The following is a 24425-nucleotide window of genomic DNA, read 5'->3' as shown; positions in this document are numbered from 1 at the left end:
AGGGCTTGCTTTCCAGTCCTGACCTGCCCCAGGGCCTTGCTGCAGGCTGACTGGCTGGCCAGCCCTGTAGGTTCTGGGGAGAGGTGGCCACTGGGCAGAGGCACCCAGAGGCTCCGGCCATTGGACCTCTTCACCCCTGGCCTCAGCAGCTGTGCTTGCTCTGGGGGTAGGAGCTGGAAATGGGCAGAGCCCGGCCGCACCGCTGAAGCTTGCTCCGAGGTGACTAGGGAGTCACTTCTGTATCCATGGTCAGGCAGGCGTCCTTGGCACAGCCTTCTCCAGGGCCACTTCAGCTCCACTCTGCATGGGAACAAATGCTTCTCCCTTCAAAACCCAAGGACTTTGTTTAGCTGAGCTCAATTCCAGAGCCCATCACCCTGGCAACCGGCCGTTGGGGGATTTACATCTCATGCATCGCAACAGGGGAACGGCCATTCAGCAAGTTGCGGGGAACCCCGCAACACAAAACTAATGTGCTCCCCCTCCTCCTACCCCTCGAGAGTGCAGCCACAAAACAAAACAGAATCAACAAGAAAAATTTCCCATAAGCCCATTTGGCCTTGGCTGGCAATCAGCCAAACAGGAATTCAAATTTAATCAAACTTTCATGTCTCCCTTGTAAAGCTCAGGAAATCAGTAATTGGTTTTATAATTGAATTTTCTGATCACGTATCAAAGGAATGGGCCCTGCCAAAGGCCAAGGAGTGGCCTGTGTCCAGGAAGGACAGCCAAGGCGGCTCTGGAAGGTAGGGGAGGAGAAGGAACTGCTGGTGTTCTAAGAATAGAGCCTGTTATTTATAACCAGAGAGGCTGGCGACAGCTCAGCCTCGCCCTTACGGAGTGGTCTTCTCCAAACACCCACCCGGGGAGCCCTGGCTTTCTGATTTCTTAAGCAATGGCGGCCACCGCACGCAGGGTGGAAGATGAGGAGGTGGAAGGCAGGGAGGCCATGTTGGTAGCACGTGGGAAGGAAGGAGGCCTGCCTGGGGCAGGGGCCTGGGCAGAGGGAAGAAGGGGCTGAGGCGGGAGCCATTCTGGGACAGGAAGTGGGACCGAGGAGGAGAAGGAGGGGTCTAAGGTTTTCAACCTGAGTTAACCGGGAGGAAGAAGGAGCTTTTGCCATAAAGAAGGCAGAGGGAAGAAGCCAGCTCTGTGTGGCCTGGTTTTGCTGGGAAGCTGATGGGCCCCAGCAACCAGAGTGCTAACGGTACGGCTCAGCTTTTGTGTGCCCTCGCTGGGTGCTTTACAGTTATCGTCTCGTTTAATTGGCCCAAGTAGGTGAACGTTTATCACCCCCACTTTAGAAACCAGAAAAATGAGGCTCAGAGAGCAGATTTCAGCAGAGCAGTGGCTGACTAGTGAGCCATGGGGCCGGGGCTCGCACGCGGGACCGTGTGATCCCAGAGTCCACAAGCTCAGCCCCTAACGCCATACCCCCTCTTTTCCTGCAGATAAAGACACCTCATAGCCAAATGGAAATAATTAGAATGGGTTCTCAACACTTAGAAGGGAGGTATGGGCTAGAGATGAGAGCTTGAGAATCAACAAATCAATATTCATTATTTAATCCACTTAAAAATGTTCATGATAAAGGCAAGCCACAGACTGGAGAAAATATCCACAGTACACGTATCTGACAAGGAACTTGTATTCGGGGATGTTTCTTTAAAAAACTCTCCAAACTCATTAATAATAAGACAAACAGCCCATTAAAAAGGAAGAATAAAAAATGTGAACAGATACTTTATAAAAGTATGTGTGTGTGTGTATACAGATATATAGCCAAAAGCCCATTAAAAACACTCAATATCATTAGCCATCAGGGAAATGCTAATGAAAAGCACAATGGAATACCACTGTGCGCAAACTGGAACAGCTCACATGAAAGAAACTCACGATTCCAAGTGCCGATGACAGCGTGGGACACAGGAACTCTCGTACGTTCTAAACAGTACGGTGCTTTTGGAAAGCAGTTCAAACCACGTGACCTTGCCACCCCACTCCTAGGTATCCACCAAGAGAAGTAAAAGCGTCTGTCTACACGAAAACCTGCACACCGATGTCCTAGCGGCATCATTCGTATTAGCCCCAGAGTGGAAATAACTCAAGTGCTCATCAACAGATGAATAGATTTAAAAAATCATCATGATCCATATCTTGGAGCAGGTTTGAAGCTTGGCCACAATGAGGTACCCAGGTGTTAACGGAGAGAAACAGCAGCAAGAATCCAAAGCCAGGGGGAGGACCTGGGAGGGGCAAAGTCTGTAGGTGCCTGTCACGCCCAGTCCAGTATTTTTTATTTTTATTATTATTTTTTAAAGCAAAGCCTCCTGCTGTGGTTGAAGGGACCAAGCGGCCCCTAAGTTCTGCAAGGCTGGTCCTGCACAAAGCATTGAGCTGCTCCCCACCCCATGCACGTGGGGAGCTTGAGGCTCTGCGAGGGATGGGGACTGCCTAAAAGTGGTCCCTTAAGGTAGAGCTGGAGTCAGGACTGTAACGACTCTTTTCACAGAGCCCGGCCTAGGAGTCGGGCGCACTGGAGACGGGGGTCAGAGCCTGGTCAAGCGACTGGTTGTGCACGTGGCTTAGCCTTTGTTTGCTCACGCGTCAACGGCAGCAACGACAGCGATCCCAGGATGGTTGGCACGGTCAGAGCAGTCGACGCAGTGTTTCCTGCTGATGCCGGTGACGCTTCTACCTACCGAGCGCGTCGGGGGTGCCAGCTACCGTTGTCGATCGCTTGACTCCTGACCGCCCCGTGCTCCCCAGACACTGTGGCGACATGCTGCCGAGGAGGAGAGCGAGGCACAGAGGTCATGTGGCGAGCCAGCGCTCGGAGCACAGCTCGCTGCGCCCGCTCTCCCACGCGGCGTCCCCAGACGCAGACATTCACGCGTCAGCTCTTCCCCCTTACCGGCAGGGCCCCGAAATTAGCCTCGTCTTCAAGGATAACTTGTGTGATGTTATGGGTTTGATATGTTATCTGATTTTTTCCCCTGATACACATTACAATAGATCTATAATCGGAAATGCACAAATAAAAGGTTTATAGGTACCACTTAACATAATCTCAAAGCCACAAGGTGTGTATCTCATACCAGAGAAACACTGCTATAAAACAGGAGAAGTTTCTAGAAGACTGTCTGGCATACAGCAAGTGGAATCCAAGTCCCAGAGCCATCGTGCAGGTCGGTCTCAGAAGGGCAGTCTGTTTGCACAGGGATGGGCTGCAGGATGGACAGGGGGAGGCTCTATCACGACTATTACCAACAACGGCACGTTCAGGTTTGCTCCGTCATGTGACAGAAAAGCAACGCTCTTCAGCTGCTCAGGCCTCGCGACGCCGCTGGGTCCCAGTGAGGAGCAGGAAACAAGGCCCTGATGGGAGCCCTGAACACGGACCTCTCGCCACATTAGAGGCGGGGGGCTTCGAGGGGCCGGAAGCAATTAGGCTAAAATTCACACCCCACCTCTGTGCCAGAGACGGGCTCCCTATGGACAAGAGCGTTTTGACTTCTCTTTCTGAGGACACAGCTAGACATGTTAGGCGTGACCGAGTGACCAAGTTCTGGCCAGTGGAATGTGGCCTGGACCCTAGAAACTGCCCTCACAACCATCTGTCTCTGTCTGCTGGCCTGACGTCAGGAGTCCGGCAAGGACCCGGAGGCTGAGGGGCCGGCGAAGCCACAGAGCAGAGAGGAGCCGGCTCCTGACTCACAGACCGGAGCATTCCCCTCCCCCCTTTCACACTGGACTGCATGTACCCAGGCCACGTTCCTTTGCTGTGCTGAGCCATTGAGATTTTGGAGTTGTTTGTCACAGCGGGCGAGGTCAGGCGTTTTCTGGAGTGTCAAGGAACTTTTCTGTTGCAACTGCACTGGGACTTAGTCCTAGGGAAATACCAACACTTTTTCTAGAATTTTCCCACAACACTAGGCCCCTCCCAGAGTCGACATTTACCAAATAGGAAGGACGGCAGCGGTAGACTTGTCGCCCATGAGCCCCGTACGTGCTGTGCAGTCAGACTCATCGGATGGCAAATCCTGGCTCCATTTTACTTGTACAGTAGACAAAATACCAGTGTCTTCTGAGCTTATTCTGGGGATGCAGGGGGCTCGTGAGTGCAAAGCATCGGGCGCACAGGGGACACTCAGCGTACGATGTCTCCTCGCCGTTCCGCCACACGCGTTCTGTGGGGCTGTGGACACACAGCCTCAGAACCCCCCAGACCTAAGGGTGGCTGCCACGTGAGTGCCGTTCAGGCTGTCGGGTAGTGAGAACCTGCTGGGAACATCACCCACCGAATAGGAAAGAGCCAGGTCCTGCAGCCTCAGGGAAGTGTGAGTCCCCAAGGGAGAGCTGGCAAGGAGTAGGTTCAGCAAAGGGGGGGTCCCAGGTGAGAGGGCAGGGGCAGGGCCAGAAGTGGGTGAGACTTCAAGGGACACCATCAAGGAAGGGGAAAGGTGACCCACAGAACGGGAGAAAATACTTGCGGATCATATATCTGATCTAGGACCGGATGTCCAGAAAAAAGAACTCTGAGAACTCAACAGTAAGACGAAAACCCAATAAAACACCGGGCAAAGGTTCTGAGTAGACAATCCTCTAATAGAGATACACAAATGGCTAAAAGCATATGAAAAGATGCTCAACAATCTTAACCAACAGAGAAACGCAAAATAGAGAAACCACAACAGAGAAACCACACTGAGATACCACCTTTGGAGCCACTCGGATGGCTACAATAAAGTTAATAAAAGTGGCTGACAATAGCTCACGTAAGGGATGATGTGGAGAAACTGGAACCGTTCTACATTACTGATAGGAATAAAAAATGGCGGAGCCACTTCGGAAAAGCTTGGCACTTCCTCGGAAAGTTAAAATAGAATTATCACACGACAGTCAGTTCCCCCGTTAGGTATACACCCAAGAGAAGTGAACACATGAGTCCACACAAAAACCTATACACGAAAATTCATATTATGCATTATTATGGTGGCCAAGGAGTGGGAACGACCCAAATGTCCATCAACTGATGAATGCACGAACAAAAGCTGGGATATCCATACAACTGAATGTTGTTAGGCTACATGAACCTTGAAAACTATGTTTGGTAGTAGAAGCCAGATACAAAAGTACATATTGTGTGATTTCATTCATATTAAGTATCCAGAAGAGGCAAACCCATAGAGATAGAAAGTAGGTTAGGGTTGCCAGGGATGAGGGAAGGGTAATGGGGAGCAACTGCTAATGGGCATAGAGTTTCTTTTGGGGGTGCGTGCCCTCTGTTCCCCACCTGAAGAGGGGCCCAGCCCCAGGGCAAGATGCACAGAGCCAGCTTTCAGGAGGCCTCCCCTCTCACATACATGCTGTGCAAGCCCCGGGCCCCTTCTCACGCAGCCCCAGGGCGGGGGCTGCTTCTGTCCAGAAGCTGAAAAAGTGTCCTGGGACGTGATGGCCTATGAACAAGCGAGCTCTAGAATTCAGGTTCCGAACTCGTTCTGGTTCTCCGTGATCTGATTTTTAACAAGCCTCTGCTTTGGTTTCACGGGCCCACGTGGGCGGTAGAAATGGCGGTGGGCTGGGTTTTAAATACGTGGCTTCAGTGTGTCTCTGCCCCTGATTGGCTGCCTGACTGCAGGCAAATTGTTTGAATTCTCTGATCTGCAGTTTCCTCATTCATAAACACCGGTTATACCTGCCCCACAAGGGAGGTCCAGAGCTCAAACAAAAGGTGACAGAGGTGAAAGGGATTTACTTTTGTGCCAAACCCAGGGTTTGGAGCTGGGAAGCAAAGGGTCCCTGCTCTCACGGGGGTATCATCACAGAGCTGTGCGATTGGTAAAGCCCTATGTACATGCCCGGTGAGTTTATTACTAAGAGCCTAATCAAGATCACAAAGGCCAAATCTTCCTCGCGAGAGCATTATGGACTGGATATGTGCGTCTACCCCAAATTCCTATGTGGATGCCCTAACCCCAGTGTAGCTGCATTTGAGTAAGGAATTAACTAAGGTTGAATGAAAGCATGGGGACAGGATCAGTGTCCTCATACAAGACGTCAGAGAGCTTTCTCCCTGTCCCTCTTTGAAAGCACCTAGGACAGGCCACGTGAGGACGGTGAGAAGGTCGCCATCTGCAAGCCAGGAGGAGAACTCTCACCAGAAACCGAAGGGGCCAGAACCTTGATCTTGGACTTCTTGCATCCAGAACTGTGGGAAGATAAATTTCTATTGTTTACCCTATGCTGAGTCTATGTTTAGTTATGGCAGCCCGAGTGGCCTAATGCTAAGACACCCACAGCCTACTGGGAACTGTATGTGCACTGTCCCAGGCATGAGGTGGGTACCATTATTGTTCCCATTTTAAAAGAAGCCCAGGTCAGTCTGGTAGTTTCCCCCAGGTCACGCAGCTGACAAACAGCAGCACCGGGCCCTGTGGGGGCGGGGGTTGGGGCGGGGGGAGGTGGCCGCAGGGTTCGTCAGCCTGAGCACTCTGCTCGGTGCCCGGACGCAGGTGGCCCAGTCCGTGAGCTCCCCGTGTGCATGGACTGCGTGGGTTTTACCTGCTGCCAGCCTGGCACTTACAGGTGCTCATAAATGTTGCAGGGAGGATGGAGAGAATGTCCAGGCCCAGGACAATGGTGATCAGGGAACTCCGAAGCCACCAGGGCCTCCTGGGTCCCATGCTCAGAGAGCACAGTCTCTGCCTTTTCATCCCATACGTGCATATGTGAGTGTGTGTGTGTGTGTTTAAACCCAAACCCAGGGCCTGTGAGTGCTATGGAGAATATAGGTCAGTGGGCTGTGTTTCTGAAAGTTATTCTGGCTGGTTCTTTAGGTGACTATACTGTATGGGTACCATATCCCTGCACATCTGAGGATGCTGTGGCCCCTTGGACCTCAGAACCCATGCAGTCAGCTGGCCAAGAGATCCAGGGTTTTCACAGGACCACACAGCTTGCTACGAACAAGGCTGGGTGTGAAACCCAGAGCTCGCACCATCGCAGACTCCTCAGGCCGGAGCCTGGGGAGGAGGAATGGGCCTGGCTGGAGGTCCGAGACCCTGACTCTGCCCGGCCTGTAGGCCTCGTGGCGCAGAGGCGTCTGCAGGGGTGCCTGACTCTATGATGGCTGCTTCTTGAGGCTGGAGAACCTGAGTGCAGCCAGATCTTTAGGCTAAGAGGGCTGGGCAGGGCAGAGTCTGCGGGTCGCAGTTTCCTGGGCTGAACAGTGACAAGTGAGGCAAGGACCACCTGGTTTCGGAAGTCTGGACTCAGCAACACGGTGGGCAGATGACCGTCCGTGGAGCAGGGTCTAACTGCGCACCCACCACTCTGGGCCAGGCACTGTGCTGCCTGCTGGGTGTGGATTCCAACCGAACTCTTACAGGCCCAGGCCCTTCCCCTGTGGTCTAGCAGGGGTACAGACACTGATCGACTACTTGTGCACACACATTTACTGCGAATGTGACAGGGCCCCGAAGTGAGCTCCCAGGGCTCCAAGAGCGTCAGAACAAAAGGCCTGGCCTGGTCTGGGAGGCCAGGAGGCCAGAGGAAATGACAGAACAGCCCATTCTGAGGGGGCCGCGGGCGTGGAGGAGAACGTCTCCTGCAGGGGCAGTGGCTCGCACAAAAGCCCTGGGACAGCAAGGCGGCAGCATTTAAAGCGTCAGAGGCCTCCGAGCTCTCTCCTGAGGGCCACGGGAGGCCTGAGGGCTTTTATGCAGGGGATTAGATGTGCATTTGTAAAAGCTCTTGCATGGAGCACCGATTATGGGGGCCGGAGAGGAGGCTGCTGCAGCTGTCTGGGGCCTTGGCTAGGGAGGAGAGCGCACTAAATGGGTCTGCGGAGATTCGGCAGCAGCCTCCCCCCCACTGCTCTGAGCGCCAGGTGCCCTGGTGGTGCCATGGGACACCTGCCTGTGTGCCCTGGGTGTGGGGCGTGGGTCAATGAAATGTGTGCGAAGCGTTTGTGACAGTGCCCAAAGGCGTCCCCGGCCTCACCCCCCTACTCTCAGTCTGCGCCGTATGCTCCGCCATCTCATTCTCCTGGAGCAAACAGCTCCTGAAGTCCGCCTCCCCTGTCCCCACCCCCCAGGGAGCCGTCCAGACTGATCAGAGCGAAACAGACAGCTCCGCATGGCCGGCCACCGCCTCCTGCGCCCCGCGGCATCGTCACCCTTGACACAGATGCCGAGACCGGAGCACTCGACGGTGTTTTCTGCCTGAGTTAGTGGCTTCGTCCCCATGGCTTGGTGGGCTACGTGTGCCAGTCCACACCAGCTCTCCCGCCGGGCGGGGACCCTGCCCATATCTACGTGCTGGTGGGGGCTCCCTCCAGGGTGAGGCCGCCTCAGCCCCTCACAGTCTGCTGGTTGTGGGAACACCAAGCCCCTCCTCGAGAGAAGGCAGTTCTTAAGGGACACACGGGCCCTGCCTTTAAAAATCGGGTTTCTTTTTCTTTGCAATACAAAGGAAGAGCCCTGTGCTTGGCGATCACCTAAACTTAGCAATTACGTTCTGCCAGAATAATTTATAGAACTTTTTGGAATTTATAGAAGCCATCTGGTTCCTCTGGAGGACCCTGTGGGACAAGAGGTTCGCCCGAAGTCACACAGCCAGAGGGAGCAGGGCTGGGCCTGGAGCCCGCCTTTTCTGTGAAGGGCCAGTGTTCCTCCCCACTGAGCTGAGGCCTGGGCCTGCCTCCAGCTCAGGAGGGAGCCTCACCGGACAGAGAAGCCAGCCCCTCAGCGGTGAGTTCCCGGGGCCCCAGGCGGACTGGACTCCTGCCTCTCGGAGGCTGCAGTCACAGTGAGGGAAGGCTGGCCCCACACGGGCTGCTCTCACCGGGAGGTATGTGGCTGGTGAGACAAGGGCTGGGGGTGGGGGGGTGGGCTGCTTTTTCCCACCTGCCCCCACTTTTCCCCAGAGGAAACAGTACAAGCTCTGGGCCAGACTGCTGCGTTTGTACCCGGTCTACGGTCACGTGACCTCGGGCTTCTTATTTCTGTCCTCGGAACTTCAGTTTCTCATCTACAGATCTAGGGGGACGGTAATGGAATCTACCTGCCAGTCAGAGTCCTGTCAAGAAGCAGGGTGTCCTCGAAGCTTAAGCGAAGGGGATGGAGCGGCTTAACGGTGGGAAGTGCCCAGGACAGTGGGGGGCGTGGCCAGTGCGCTGTCAGCTCACCCGGGGGTGCTGGGCCACCCTTCTCTGCCCTCCTGGAGGCGAGCAAGTGAGGGCGAAAGTCTTAGAGGGATAGCCCTGAACCACTCTGATTCCTGGGTGGCAAAAAGACGTCACTGGCCCAGTCTTCGGTGTTTCACTCTTTGTCACATGGCAGCAAGAGAAGCAGAAGGCAGTGGCCCTGCCCCCTGATGGCTTGCGGGGACCAGATGCTGGGGGTGGGGCGGGAGCAGGGGACATGGGCTGGGGACTCTGGAGCAGGGAAGGCAGACCAGGAACTGTTACTGGAAAGTGGAGCATGGATCTTGGGTCCTGTGGGAGCAGCAGAGGGGCTGTGAGTGGAAGAAACATCCTCGGCCTCGACGACAGGAGACCCAAGTCTCGGCCGGGCTCCGCCGCGCGACCTGCGGTATGACCTTGTGCGTGTCCCTCCTCACACCATGGCTCGGCATCCCCTTCTGCAAAGGAAGGACCTGGGGACGAGGAGCAGGTCCCGGAGAACAGTTGTATAACTCAAGAGGATGACTCAAAAGAAAAAAAAAAACCGTTGGGGACACTCTGGACGAGACACATCGACAGGCTTCCGTTCTGCGGGACTCTGCGGCCATCGAGGCTGTCATGTGCGCTGTGGGGCCCCAGGAGCGGGTCCGGTCTGCGCTCCCAGACTTGTTCGACGAGAGAGTTTCACTCCATCACGTCGCGCGGCTAATGTCTGAGGAGTCCCGGGCCAGAAGAGTGGCCGGGATTCTTCCAGCGCAGAACTGTATGTTCCCAGCAAAATGCTCCCTAAGATGAGGGCCGCGATTAAACTCCAACAGGGCTGCTGTAGACCGGGAGGGATGGGGGCGCACGATGCAGGGGAGAGTAGGGGAGAGCTGCGTAGTCGGCGGGCTTCCCAGAGGCGGCGGCAGGAGCACCTCCTCCAAGGATGAGTGGACCAGATGGAAAGCTCTTGGACGAAGCCGCCGGGGCCTGAGGCCAGCCCTGGTGCAGGTCCGCGGGGCGGGGCTGGGCAAGGCGGGGACTCTTGTCCTGTGAAAGGAGGCGTGTCCCTTCGTGGCTGGCAGGAGGCTGTCTGAGGTTCTGATGCTCTGGGTCAGGAGAGAGCCGCTGGGCCTTGGATAAAACGTGAATCTGAAAGGATGCAGCAAGTTCCAGTGAGGGGACTGGCGGCCATCCTGCCCGCCACAGCGGTCTTCTGGCAACAGTGCCCGTCACGGGCTCTTTCCTGACTCAGACACTGCCTGGCCCGTGCCGCGGGAAGACCTATCTAATCCCTTCCCTTCCCTCTCTTGCTGCTGGCTAGAAGGGGTAGCTGGAAGCGGTGCCCCTGAGTGTGACAGAACGACAAGACAGAAGGGCCTGACCTGTGTCACATCTGGGCTGCGCCGGTGAGAAGGAAATGCATTTCTCCCTTATTTCTGTCACTGATATTTAGGGGTCTTTGTTATGCAGCAGGTAAGGCTGTATCCTGACTGATATACGCTGGTATTATTTCCATTTTGCAGACGAGGAAATGGAAGCTCAGGGTGTTTAAGGAACTTGCCTGAAGTCACAAAGCTGCGAAAGGAGGATCCAGCTTTAACCTTCTGCCTGTCTGGCTGCGAAGCCTGTGCCCTTCGCCCCGGCACACAGAGCGCTTCGCTTCGAGGACGCGCACTGTGGTTCTCCACGAGAAGACGCAGTGTCCAAGACCTTGTCAGGCTTCTTGCTGCAGAGCTGCACTCCTGGACATGGTCCCGGGGCGAGTGGTACCTGGGAGTCAGGGCGCTTCACCATCCGGGTGCACATCTGCAGACCCCGAAAACAGTGGTGGAGCCCCCAGGGCGGCCGGGGCCGCCAGCAGGCACCCTGGGACGGGAGACCTGTCTTCCTCTCCTTAGGCAGTTGTCATCGGGGGAACCAGCTGGTCTCAGCACCAGGCAGGGAAGTGCGGCAGGAAGGAGAAAGGAAGGAAGACAGAGGGCTGGGAAAGAAGGGGGGGGGGGGCGGCGCCCGCAGAGCGGGAAAGGCTGGACCTAATTTGGCAGTGAGCTATTTCAGGACGGTGCCCTGGGACCTCGGACCAGAGATACTGGGGGAAGGGAGTCTGGCTGTGCAAATGCTCCTAATCCGTGTCTCCTCAGGAAGCCATCAGCTGCTCCTGGCTGACAGGGCGGAGGCGGGAGAGAAAGCTGGTCACCTGGCACTTGTGCCAGGTGATGGGAGCATGTCGTCTGAGCCAGGAAGGGTCTGTGGATGTCGGTGGCAGTAACGCGTTCATGCTGTGTTCGGAGGAGCGCCTTGCATTGCGAGCACTCCCTGTACATGGTTTTTGGTTGTCATAAGTGTGGAATCACTCCTATTTTACAGATGAGGAAACTGAGGCCAGGGCCGTGGGTACAGGAAATAGGGGTCAGATACCCAAAGTCAGGGGCTGGAGGCAGTGGCTTTCTGGGTGTGTGGAGCCTGGAGCAGGTCCCACCTGAGGACTTCCAGGACAGGGCGGCTGGGGCTGCTGTTGTGCTCAGGGCCTGGGTTCCCATTTGCACCAGTTAAGCCAGAAGTTGGGGAGGAACCTCCACATCCACTCACCCAATAGACTCTTGCAGGGTTCACCGGCTCCATGCCAGGCAGTGTGCCCAGAGGAGCAAAACCAGGACTCCTCCTGTGTGCTCTCTCAGGCCCCCTGAACACACCTTTATCCAGCTCAGGACCCTCCTCCCCTCCCCTTGTCTGTAAGGCCTAATCAACTACGGTCATTGCTCACTTAGCTTCAAGGCACGCGATGCTGATACAAGCTCACCTTTCCCAAGCACCTCCTGTGTGCCAGGCCCTGCCCTGACAGCTTATATTCATGGAGGCATTTCGTCTTCAGACAATGCATTGAGGTAGGTCACCATTCTTATCTCCGTCCTCATCACCCACCTTGGGGCTCCTATCGTTACACTTTCATGAGAATAAAAAATGCTGTCTACTGAACCGTCTGCCCTCCTTGCCTACAGCCCTGGGGGCGAGGGCTGAGTCCGCCCCGCTGCAGCCTGGGGACTGTCTGTCCGGAGGAACGGAGGAGGGACGCAGGAGGCTGCTCCGGCCATCCTGGCTCTGGCTGCTGAGAACATCGAGAAGGCATGAGAAGAAGCGCGCTCGGCCTCCTCCATTCCCCCCTCCACAAACGCGTCCACTCGGGGCAGCGGCTATGTCTGTCCTGTTCTCAGGCGTGTGCCTAGCACCCAGCCCAGCACCAGGCCCGGGGGAGGCGCAGACCTGATGGACAAACGGAATCGCCCACGAGGTCATCTCTCCACCGACCACTGCTCGGCACCGAGCGCGCGTGATGATGTGGGGGGCACGCGGATGGACCAGACTGTCCCGGCCTTACTGCCTGGTGGCAGAGGTGAGTCACCATGAAGTACGGTGTCAGGGGCCGCTGGGCTGCGGCTCCGGAAGGACAAGTGACGAGAGGAGGGAGCAACCCCTTTCAGCTGAGGAAATCTAAGACTCTAAAAACATCTCAAAAATCTGAATCCCTCCCCCTGCCTTTCCTATCTTGAAAACTGCTGTTCCTTTGAGTTAGTGCTTCCTTTGGGAGGAGGGCCAGGAGGAGGAGCTTGGCCACCCAGTGCCAAGATACCAGTGGCCAGGCCTGGGGCTCCTGACGGCAGGGCTGCCTGCCCCAAACCCTGAGCCTAGGGCCTGACCCGCCTTAGACCACAGGGAGCTGGAACGTCACGGCTGGAGGAGGCCTGGGAACTGGAGGAGGCCACCTTCTCCTGCCAGGGATGTGAGCTCTGCCCAAGCTCGGGAGCCCCACCTCTTTCCACCTTTGTATCCAACCCTGGCACGCTGCGCACCGTCTGCCAGGGCATGAGTGCTCAGTGTTTGCAAAATGACTAACTGACCAACCGAAGGAAAGAAAATGAGGCCCCAAGTGGACTGGGTGATCTGAAGCTGCTTGGTGAGATGGAAGGAGAACTGAGCAGTGATTCTGAAAACTGAAAGTTTTAGTCTTGGGTCTGCCACATCATCCCTGAGGAAATCCCTTTCCTATTTGGGCCAGATGGGGCCTATTTTGCCCCATCTGCAAAATGGAGCAGCAGAATTGGATGGTCTTCAGTAGAGGAGTTTCAGCCTCTATTAAACTGGGCAGGCGAAGGGACAAGGCAGGGCTGGGCCTGCGCTGGTGCAGCTCGAGAGCCCGGTGCCCGGCGTGTGGCAGGTGTTCGTGCTGCTGCCCAGCAGAAGCCTCTTCCCGGCCTCCGGTTTGGGCACGGGAGCGTGAGGCCTTCATCTGTCACCTCCTCCAGTCCCCATCAGGTCTGACAGCTACCACTGTGGTTTGTCCAGGCCCCAGGGAGCTTAGGCAGCCGCAGGCCGGAGAACATCCTTGTTTTTGCCTGTTTCAGAATTGGTGCAAACCACAGGGTCAACAGCAAGCACACAACATTTCCATGACTCAAAAAAAAAAAAAAAAAAAAAAAAAAAAAAAGATAGTGCTCTGAGCTCCACTGTGCGACTTAAATGTCAAGATTTCTTTCACCAGAGGAGATCCAATGACATTCTGGAAACTAAGTGTGAAATTTGATTCTGCTTCCCCAAAGAGCCGCCATTACCTCTAGGGAGGACAGTTCTAATGATGACCCCGGTCGGGGAGACGGTGATGGGGAGCAGCGCCAGCCAGTGCCCACCTTTCATCCTATTTAGGTCAGCGACCCCGGGCAGCTGATTAAAAATCCCTGTGCTTCCATTTCTAACCTGAAAGACGCAGAAATGACCTTACCCATTCCTCCTCACTAGATCACTGTGAGGATACTTCATCAATATTTTATCAATGGTGATGATTTTAAACAAATAATTAAAAGAACAAGAGCTAACACGTGCTGAGAGCATTCTGGCGCTACCCTAAGCACATCACGTGCATCATCTTACAGCAGGGGAAAGACAGAGGTATTGGAGTTATGCCCATGTCACAGACAGAGACAACTGAGGGTTGAGGAAGTCAAAGAGTGTACCCAGGGCCATTCAGCTGGCGGCAGAACTGGGAACTGAGTGAAGCAGTCCATACTCCTTGGGCCAGACATTGTACCAGACGAATAAGATCTAAGTCTCGTCCTTCGAGGAGTTTATAATTTGTGAGAGAAATAGGCAGATGCACAAATGGTGAAAAATGAAAATGAAAGTATTTTCAGCTGAACGAAGCCTCACACAAGTTCAAAGCATTAGTTCTTTGCTATTGGTCCATTAGCTCATATGTATTTTATATATGCAAGTATATACATGCTCACACTTTGTGTGTACACACACACACACACACACACACACGCACACACACACCTGAATTTTTATTGACACGGGATGGGGCCGTTCATAGACTTTCTAAGTGAACCTTCTAATCCTGAAATTGTCCAGTTTCCCCTACCCTTTCCTCTAGTGTGCGAGTTCTGGTCAGTTCTGCCAGACGAGTTTCTCTGCTTTTGTGATGCAGATGCGTCTGGGCTGGGGAAGGAGGACCCTGAAGTTAAGACAATTTACATGCTAATGAGCTGAAGGGTGAGGAAGGAAGGAGGGAGGGAGGAAAGGGGTTAGAGAAGGAGGAGGGAGGAGGAGAGCAAGGGAAGGAGCAAGGAGAGGGGAAAGATGGAGGGAGAGGAAGAAAGACACAAGGAACAGATGAAGGAAGGGAGAGAGGGAGAGGAAGGAAGAGGGGGGCCCCCTTGCAGGCGGAGAAGGAGAGCATGGAAGGAGGATGGAGGGAGAAGGAGGGAGAGGGCGAGAGATGGAAAGCCTTGCGGCGAGGGCTGGGGAGGAAGGGGGTTAGAGAGAGGGTCTCTGGGGAACTAGGGGAGGAGAGCGGTGGAGGAGGGACAGACATAAGGCAGACAGAAAGCCTAGATGAGAGAAGCAGTGGGAGCTGGCCTTTGGGTCCCGTCTCATATTTTCAGAGAAACTTAGGGGAAAATATGGGATTCTTTTAATGATTTGTTTTGTCTGACTGTACAACACCTATTTAAATGGGATTCTGATCTGAATGATAGTTTCCGTAGGGTTACATGTCTATATTATATATGGATACATGTATTTTTTTTTATTTTTATTTATGCCTACAGCACCTGGTCTTCTTACGTGGTCTCCCATCCAAGTACTAACCAGGCCCGACCCTGCTTAGCTTCCAAGATCAAATGGGATCGGGCTTGTTCAGGGTGGCATGGCTGTAGACTACAGAGAAGTATTTGTACTGCTTGACCTTGGGCAAGTCACTTAGTGTCTCTGTGCTTCATCCTTTCCACTTGTGAAATGGGAGTGACAACAGCACCCACTGCAGGGGAAGCCCTTAGGATTAAATAATTTAATTCCTGTAAATTGTTTAAAACGGGCCCTGAAACACACAAAGAAAAGCTGTATCTTTAGTCCTGAGTCCATCTACTCACTCTCACCTGGAAACCGGACTCCCCCTCCCCGGCCCCGCCCAGCCCCATTTCCTGACTCTCGGGCAGGTTTCTCTTGTCCCCAGTCACCCGAACTGGAAGCACCAGAGCCCCGGTTTCCGGAGTCTCACCCTTTTGCCCCAGTAGCCGACTGGTCACCAGTCCCCTTTCTTTCGTCTCCACACCACTTTGCGGCACCAGTTTCCGACCCCCGCCGAGACCCTCGCACTCCGCGGTGGTCAATCACTGCAGCTTCCTTCCCCAGCCTGCCCCCCCCTTCAGCCTCTCCCGCCACCATCCACCCCGCGCATGCCGTCAGGGCAACTTCCTGTCCCCCCACCATCCACCCTGCGCACGTCATCACGGCAACTTCCTGTCCCCCCACCATCCACCCTGCGCATGTCATCACGGCAACTTCCTGTCCCCCCTCTATCCATCACGCGCATGTCAGGACCTTCCTAGGGCGTGTCGCATCTCAGCCCTCCCCTGCTCAGACCTCATCAGTGGCTGCGTACTGCCGACAGGGTAAAAGCCAAACTGCTGGGCAGACTCTCCGAGGCCCACCCAACCTGGACCTGGCCGGATCCCCTAACTTCCCCACGCCTCCTGGCCCCTACTCCAAGCCTCTGTTCCGGCCACTGGCCTCCTCCGTCAGTCGAGTCTCCTCTGGCCACTACCAACCCACCGCTTTTCCTCGCGTTCTTCCCTGTTCCAGTCCCCTTCCTCGCCCGCAAGCCGTTCCTCTGCTTCGAGGACAGATCCAGCCTCGCTTCCTCCGAGGCTTTCCCTGACCGCCTTGCGGAGTGGCCGGGCTCGTTCAGCCACGAGCGGCCCTATCTTCCCGAGATGACCAGTTCCTTGAAGGTCCCATCTTGACTTTGCACAAAGCCTACGCATAGTAGGTACTCAGTCAACATCTATTCCTTTGGTGATGAGGTTACAGGTACTTTCCCTTTTTTCCTCCAAAAATTAGGAAAGTTAGAAGAGCCATTCCACTCAAGGTTTTTTTTTTTTTTTGAAGACCTCCTATGTGCTGGGTACTGCGCTGGATGTTGGGGGTGAGGAGGTGACCCAAAGGTGAATGACACAGGTCTTGAGCAGAGAAGGACCTTAAATCATGAAGGAGTCGTTATTCTAGGCTCCATGGTGGGCTTCGTGAGTTCCAGAGGCCCCGAGATTATGTGCAACATTTCCTAGATGTGGGCATGTGTGCACTGCTCTGGGAGGAAGGCTCACGGCTTTCCTTAGTGGCTCCCATAGGTTTTGAGTGCCCGAAAGGGCAAGGGTCACTGCTCTGAGGAAAGGGTGACCACGCCCTCAGGGCCCCGCCCCTCCCCCAGCATGCACTGCAGGCTGCATGGAGACTCCCTCTCCTCCGACACACCAGGCTCCCTCCTGGCTCAGGGCCTTGGGATTTGCTCCGAGCATCTGTCCCCTCAGCCTCCCTTGGCTGGCTCCTTCTCATGGTCAAGTTTCATCACGAATGTCCCTTCTGAGATCAAGGAAACCGTCCCTGGCTACCCAGTCTGAAGTAGCTGACCCCTAGGCCGATATAGGGGGTCCCTGCACCCAGCTCCCCGGACCGCAAACCCACGCCAGCCGGCTCCCAGGAGACACCTTCTCCAGCTACGTGGCTCCCTCTGGCCTGAGTCTTGGATCAACTTTCCTTTCCTGCTCTTCACAGGTGACATCACACAGAAGGAGGTGCCCAAGTGCCCAGAGGCTTTTATCAGCCAGGAGGATCGTCCCTGAGGAGCCAGCACTGTCCTGGGGACGTCTCGAGGGCCTGCCACAGTGCTCCCTGCCATCCAGAGCTGGGCTCTGACTCTGCTGTGTCCAGCAGACTGTCCGGGGTGTCCCCACTCTGCTCCCGGTCTTCCTTTCCATGGGGCCCTCCCCGACCTCCCGCTTGAGGGCTGTCGGGACGGGGGAACCCCAGAGCCCCTGGGAGACCCGCACTATCATCCATAACAGATCACGTTCCTAGCGATTCCCAAGCAGTCATCGCTCTATTCAGGATAATAAAATGGAAGCAACATCCCACGGGAGCAATTAATGTTTTCCAAAACATGCTGACTTTTCTGGGTTATAATCAGGACAGGGCATTTTGGGAAGGGAGTGCTGGTCGCAAGATGGGGATGGCTATGAACACGCACTCGTGGAAGATCTCGCAGGCCGTGTGTGTGCATGTGTGTGTGTGTGTGTGTGTGTGCGTGCGCAGGCGGTGTACTGGGACACGTGCCTCTTTTGCACTGTGTCTGTCACCTGGTTAACTGAGATTGAGGTGCCATGCTCTCTCTCTGGCTAAAAGGGAGACAGAGAGACCAAAGGCCTGTGGCCTGTCTCGTGTCTGAAGATCAGACCAGGCATTTCCTGCTCTGGGTTTTCAGGCGTGAGTTAATTCAAATGGGTTAGTACATGTAAAATGCTTGGTACGGTGTCTGGCAGCTAGTAGGTGCTCAGTAAACGATAGCATTTGTGTTACCGCTGTGGCCGTTATTACTAAAATGACAGAAGCCCTGTCGCCCCCTTGGCGACTCCGATGCTCTGAGTGGCATTTGCTGACTGTCTGCCTTCTCCGGGCACCGCGCCCACTGTGCTCATTCCTGTATCCCCAGGACCCAGCACAGAGCCTGGTTCACTGTGAGCCTCAGTGGACGCTTGATGGAAACAGGGCAGAAGAACTGCGGTACCCTCTTCCCTCGGGCCCTGGCTCTGCAACCCAAACCAAAGCCTGTCTCCCAGGGGGAAAGGACCCCCTTTGCAGAATCAGCTTCGGGTCTCGTCCTCCCGGATATCGGAGGATGGGCCTGGGCCCTCCTGCCAGCGCCCGGCTTCCCCACCCCAGGCTGGCCTTGGACACACTCTGTCACCCAATTCCTGTACCTGGAGCAGCCAATGCCTAAACTGGGATGACTCTGTCCTATGGAATTAGGATTTCGTGCATAAAACTGAATTTCACATTTAGAGTGATCTGTCACAGGTGATTTATCAGCTCGAGAGAAGGTGAGGATAGTTTTCCTCTGTGACTGAGCAAAGATGACCGAGTCACACAGTAATCAGAGATCAGTGATTTCCATCCAGGGGTCCCCATGTGGGGCCCAAGGTCCCGGAGGCCTCCACCTGCCTCCTTTCTCCATGCTCCAGGTTGCAGGGAGAGGACTAAAGGGATTCCGAATCCCACCAGGGGACAAAGAGCCACTTCCAGGTAGGATTCTCAGAGGCTGTTTTCCCCCACTCCCTTTAATTTAGCTTTGCCAGTGAAGCTGTATAAAGTTCAGTTTTACAGTTAATGCAAATATTTGCAAATAAGAGGCTTTTATATACTTATTCCAACCAACACTTATCAGCTGCCTGGAAACTCAAGTGAAAAACAGTCCCTGTCCTAGGATGTCCACCTCCTACAGGAAGGGGAGCCCCTTAGGTCCTCAGACTCATCCAGAGAAGCAGAAAACACATTCCTTGGTGTAAAGAAGTAAAGGATCAGTTCACAGGGCTGCGTCCCCACCCCGCCCCGCCCCAACGAGGGACGGGAAGCTCCCCTAAGGAGGAGGATGGTGGCCACACAGGGCCGTTATGTTCAAGACATATTTTTTTCTGTTCAAGTTACTTGCCCAAGGGCAAGTACTCGTCCAATGTCGTGGGACTCCCAATTCAGAACGGTCACCAACCCTTTCTCAGCTGCAGAGAATAAGCCCTGGAATTCTGTCGCTGTGGTCTTCCTTGGCGACTTCGCTGGGAGGTCTGCTCCCCAGCGAAGCCCCTGTGTGCACGTGCCGGGGGGACTGGCACACTGGCTTAGCTCGGTGGCTATCAGCGGCCTACCTTTCTCTCCTTGTCACCATACTCGATGCCCAAAGTGTCCATGGCCCGGACGATGGCTGCCAGGGACTGGATGGTGTTGCTATAGACGACAGGCTTGTACTGTTTCACGTCTTCTCCAGAGAAGCCATCTTCATGGATAATCCTGGAGAGAAACCACACACACACACACATCGGATGAGCGTACTGTGCACCGAGCACCAGGCGTGTGAAGTTCCCGGGCCCATCCCCTGGCCTAGCTGGCTGAGGGCTGGTTCCAAACTGGATGTTGAATTACTGAGCTGCTGCATTAATACCACAAAATCCGAAGGGGAAAATCTACCTGATTAACTGAACAGTAATCTAAAAAACAGAAGAGTGGAAAACGGAATGCAGCCTTTTTACATGCCCCATATGCATGTGAAAGAAATGTCAGTGAACAAGGCGTTGTGGATAATACTTGAGAGCACTTAGAACAGGAGAAATGGGCACTCAGCGCTTGATAAATGTTAGCTATTAGCATTTTTAAGCGAAGCTCAGGGTTGTAACTTAAATATCCACTCTGGAGTGTATTGCCGAAGATCCGTACAAGAAGCCTGTGAAGGAATAATGCATTTTTCTTTCACAGAAAACGCATAGTGCCTTTAAGGAGGGTAAGGGGACTCATTCAAAATGAACCTCCTTCGTCTCCGAGTCAGCACAAGGGGTGCGCCAACACTTGCATCCTCGGCTGGGATTTGACCATCACGTCACCCTTATTCTGGTGGCTCTGAACAGTGACGTGGAAGGCCTCGAAGGTGACATCAGAGTTCTCAGAGGCCATGTGCTCCCTGCCCTCCCGTTCTCAGGTTGAGACTAGACACGCCCTAACGTCTCTTCTCCCTCGACGTGGTGGCCACCCAAAGGAATGCTCACTACTGACTAGGTTCCGGATAGGAACTAGAAAGAGGGGAAAAAAACGAAAGTTTGCAAGAATCCTCTTGTAATTGAAGGAATCAAGAAAGAGCGAATGGATTTTAAGACTGGCATCCGACATCTGTCATCCGCTGATACACGGTGTGAACGCCTCTGCGGTCACATGGTGCGGCCCGAGTTGCATGCTCTGGTGCCAGAGCTTCTCCCCCACCTCGCCACAGCCCCGTTCTACTCCTTAATTACAGGAGAAAAATTTGCTAACAATCCTTTTTTTCTTAAGCGGCTTAATTGAGATATAAGTCGCATACCATCCAAGCCACCCGTTTATAGCGTGTGATTCGGTGGTTTTTAGTATATTCAAAAGGTCGGGCAATGATCCCCACGATAAACGTTTTTGTCCTGCCAAAAAAACCATGGACCCATTCGAGGTCACACCTCCTCCCTGACCCTAGCAACGAGCAGCCGCTAATCCGCATTTCATTTTTATAAATTCGCCAATTCTGGACATCGCATATAAATGGAATCATGCAAGAGGTGGTCTTTTGTAACTAGTTTCTTTCACTTTGCATAATGTTTTCAAGATTTACCCATGTTATATCATGTGTCAGTACTACATTTATTTTTATTGGATATATCACATTTTATTTATCCATTCACCAGTTGATGGACCTTAATGATTCCTGTTTCAAAATCTGCCTTGGTGCTGGGTTGTGGGTCTTTTTCCTGAGTGTCTCTGAGAAACAGATCAGAAAGACCCTTTTGACTTTTCATTGACTTTTATTTGCCCTCTATCCATTTTCGTACAAGTTTCTTGAGGGGGTATTACCTAGCCTGGATCACTGGTGCCGTACCCCAAAGGGATCCCAGAGGGACTTGTTAGCTCCCACTGTAAACAACTAGAAAAATAAACAAAATGCATGAAACTAGCATTTTCAGACACTGGAGAGTGGGCAGCGCAGGACTGTGACTCCCGAGAGACAGGGGACGGTCACCGTGAGTCCTGTGATTGCCCTGGCTCTTCTGTCTGGTGGCGTTTACCAGACCCTGGTGCAGAGAGGGGGAGTCTGAGCAGAGCGCAGTGGTTGTACTGAGCCGATGAGAGAAGGGGCGGAGTTCGGGGAGGCTGAGGTGTCCGGGACTGAAGGAGTGGAGTACCAGAGAGGGAAAACTCCAGAGGGGGTGGGTCTGAATAGGGGTCCCATCGGGTCTTTGGCTGAATAAGGGCGAGACTTCACAGGCTTGGCAAGGACCAAGTATCCAGGACCGATAAGCTGAGCTGTGCCCAAAGCTTACTCAAGGCTGGGAGATGTTCGAGTTCCGACCAGCCAGGGTGGGTTCGCTCTCTGTGCGAAGTGCTTTACATGCACCGTCTCATTTAACATTCAAAACAATCCGAGCAGATAATAACTATTACTACCCTTTTACAGATGAGGAAACTGAGGCTCAGAGAGCTTAAGCCACCTACCCGAGGACGCACACTGGCTTAAGTGTCATGGTGGCATTTGAGGCCCTGCTTGTGACCACTCAGGGCAGATGCTGAGAGGCAGGGCTGCTTCTCCTGCCCTGGGTCCCTATACCCAGGTGCCCAGAGAGTCCAGAGATTTCAGACACAAAGTGAGCATCAGAACACCTCCTACGACATCAGCCCGAGGAGTGCGGGGCAGGGCAAGGAGGTGTCTGGTTGGAGGTTGGGGAGGCAGCCCAGGGGAGTCTGGTCTCTTGTGACAGCTAAGGTCTGAGTCCCGGAGGAGACAAGGCCAGGATTGACAGAGCAAGAGTGAGGCTGCATGGGACCCCTTAGCTATAGTCAGTGGCAGCTCACACTGCTGTAGCCCCAGAAAAACTAATCTTCATCCACATGGTGAGTGACAGAATGCAAAATCAAGTCCCGGAGACATCATCTGAGCCACCGGATCCAGCCATGCCTGAAGCTAACCATGTCCTTACGTTTTTGAGGATGTGAGCCAAGTAATTCCTTCCTATTTTCACATAAGCCAATTTAACTTGGGTTTCTGTCATTTATAACCAATAGAGTCATAACTAAAACATGTTTTGTACCTTGATGACAGAGGACAACAATAATCAGAGGTCATCTCTTAGTAGACTTGTTTATTAATTTTCTGTCTTTACCACCAGCCTGTCAGCCCCTGGAGGTCAGATACCACATCTCAGTTCCACCCCCCCCCCCCATACCACCTGGCACAAGGCTGGCTCCGGACTGTGCTCAGAAAAAGTGGGACCTAACTACACGAGCCAGGAGCGCACAGATGCACAAGACTGCCTGTCGGCACGGGGCGGGAATCCTCCAGATCTCTCATGCCCGCAGAGCCAGGGCAGCAAAAAAAAGGCCAAGTTTGATGTTGCATTGGTGCCCACCCCAAACTCGGGGACTCTGAGAGGTGTTCCAAGCCACCGAGCCAGAAGAAACGTGGGAGCAAACAAAGGCTGACTCTGCGGTCCTGAGCGCTGGACTTTGGACAGGAGCCACCAGCTGGACTCTGGAAACCCGGCAATGCAATAAGGGGAAATGGGGAGCGAGAGGGAGGGGGGCGCCAAGCCCACCTGAGCCGGTCTCAGCTTTCTGGGAAGAGGCAACGGAGGAGGGACCCCTGGCCCCCGACCCTCGGCTCCGGCTCCTCCGCCTGGCTGCCTGGGGGACTCTGCAGGAGGCCGGGCTCTGCTCCTGGCTGCCTGGGGGGACTCTGCAGGAGCCCCGGGCTTGGGCTCCCTGTACTCCCTGCTTCCCCACCCCCCAGTGCAGACTGTGCTCAGCTGCACTGAGACTCCCCAGGCGCAGTGGCCTTATATGGTCACAGAAGCTAAGGCTTGGGAGCTGGAAGGGACCTTGGAGGTTCATCTGGCCCAGCAGACATTCTCCTGAATCACAGATGCCTCGGAGATTGTGACAAACGCACCCACACTCACAGCTTTGCCCTCGATTTCTGGAGGTTCACGAACTCACAGCTGCCGGAACGCGGTTTTCCGCTCCGTCTCCCCGCGGGGGTCAAGCGCCCCTCCTCTGCTTCCCTGTATCACCCTTTCCCTCTTTCCACCCCTCCACCAAATCTCTTTAAGGATCCAGATTAAGGGGTGGGGGTGGGGAGCTTCTGGAGCCCGACTCCAGACTCCAGCCTCCAGCCGTGGGACTGGCCAGTTCCTGTCCCCGCTGGGGGCTTCAGGGTCCTCACTGTTCCTTCCACGGAGGTAACACTGGGTACCCTGACTGAGCCGTGGTCAGGGTCAAAAAAAAAAACCGAATCACGTGAGGAGGAGGGCGGGGGATGGGGCCCGGTCGGCTTAGCCTTCCTGTGAGCGGGGCGGTGGGGAGAAAGTGCAGCTGGTTGGGTGTCCCACGTCTGTCCTCCTGGGGACAGGACGCGACTCGGGTCCACAGGGCGGGAGGGCTGGGGAGCCACGGAGCAGGCGTGTTCGCAGCCGCACGCAGCGGGGCCGCGGGGCCTTCCCTGGACGGGAGCAGAAGGTCCGCTCCTCTCGCTAGCGGACGTCACAGGAGTTGGGGGGCCGCGCAATGATGCAAAACGTGCTTGCGATCACGGCCGGAGGCTCTCGTGCTGGCTGCCCGTGGTGGGGTCAGTGCTCCGGGCTTCGCCTGCGTGGCCATGACGACGGCGGCCTATCATCGGGGAGACCTGACCAGCAATTGGGGACGTGGCCCTGCAGCCACTCCCCTCCCCAGCGGAGGTGGGAAATCACCCCTGCGACTTCACAGACTCCGTCTGTAATCAAAGCGCAAACAGTGAGGTGCAGGGGAGCTAATGACGCGTAGCAGCAAGCAGGGGCTCCGCGGAACCTGCCGGAGCACCGGTCCTGGATGGGTCTGTGATGTGAAAACATAGTCTAACAGGGGCCGTGTGCAGCCATGGCGATAAGACTGTGTTTCTGCGCCGGTGTTGGTGGGAGGAGGGGGTCTGGAGGCACAAGGACAGACGGAGAAAAGGCGATGTGAGAGGATGGCTAACGAAATATCAAGTCGCTTTGGGGCGGTGGCATTCTGTGAGTTTTCACTTTTTGCTTTATGCGTTTTTTTTTTGTTTCATTAAAAAAAGTGCATTTGTTACCCGGAAGAACAACAGATCATTTTCAACGAGAGACAGACA

General features: G+C 54.6%; 1 protein-coding gene and 1 non-coding gene across 3 annotated transcripts in view; both read right to left on the bottom strand.

Annotated features, from left to right (window-relative positions):
• The window catches only part of GNAO1 (G protein subunit alpha o1), a 132810-nt gene that overhangs the window by 38971 nt on the left and 69414 nt on the right, over window positions 1–24425 (bottom strand). For both annotated transcript variants that reach the window (XM_016124067.2, XM_016124066.2), the window contains exon 3: window positions 19417–19558. In XM_016124067.2, coding sequence (XP_015979553.1) covers window positions 19417–19558 — 142 coding nt within the window. The remainder of the gene's footprint in view (window positions 1–19416; window positions 19559–24425) is intronic.
• Window positions 15265–15383, bottom strand: LOC118611595. The gene has a single exon (XR_004954529.1). It is a non-coding gene; the product is annotated as a 5S ribosomal RNA (ribosomal RNA).

This window comes from Rousettus aegyptiacus, unplaced genomic scaffold (assembly GCF_014176215.1).
Source record: "Rousettus aegyptiacus isolate mRouAeg1 unplaced genomic scaffold, mRouAeg1.p scaffold_m13_p_14, whole genome shotgun sequence".
Lineage (NCBI taxonomy): Eukaryota > Metazoa > Chordata > Mammalia > Chiroptera > Pteropodidae > Rousettus > Rousettus aegyptiacus.
Note: the sequence above shows the minus strand (reverse complement) of the source record. Positions and strands in the feature narration are given on the sequence as shown.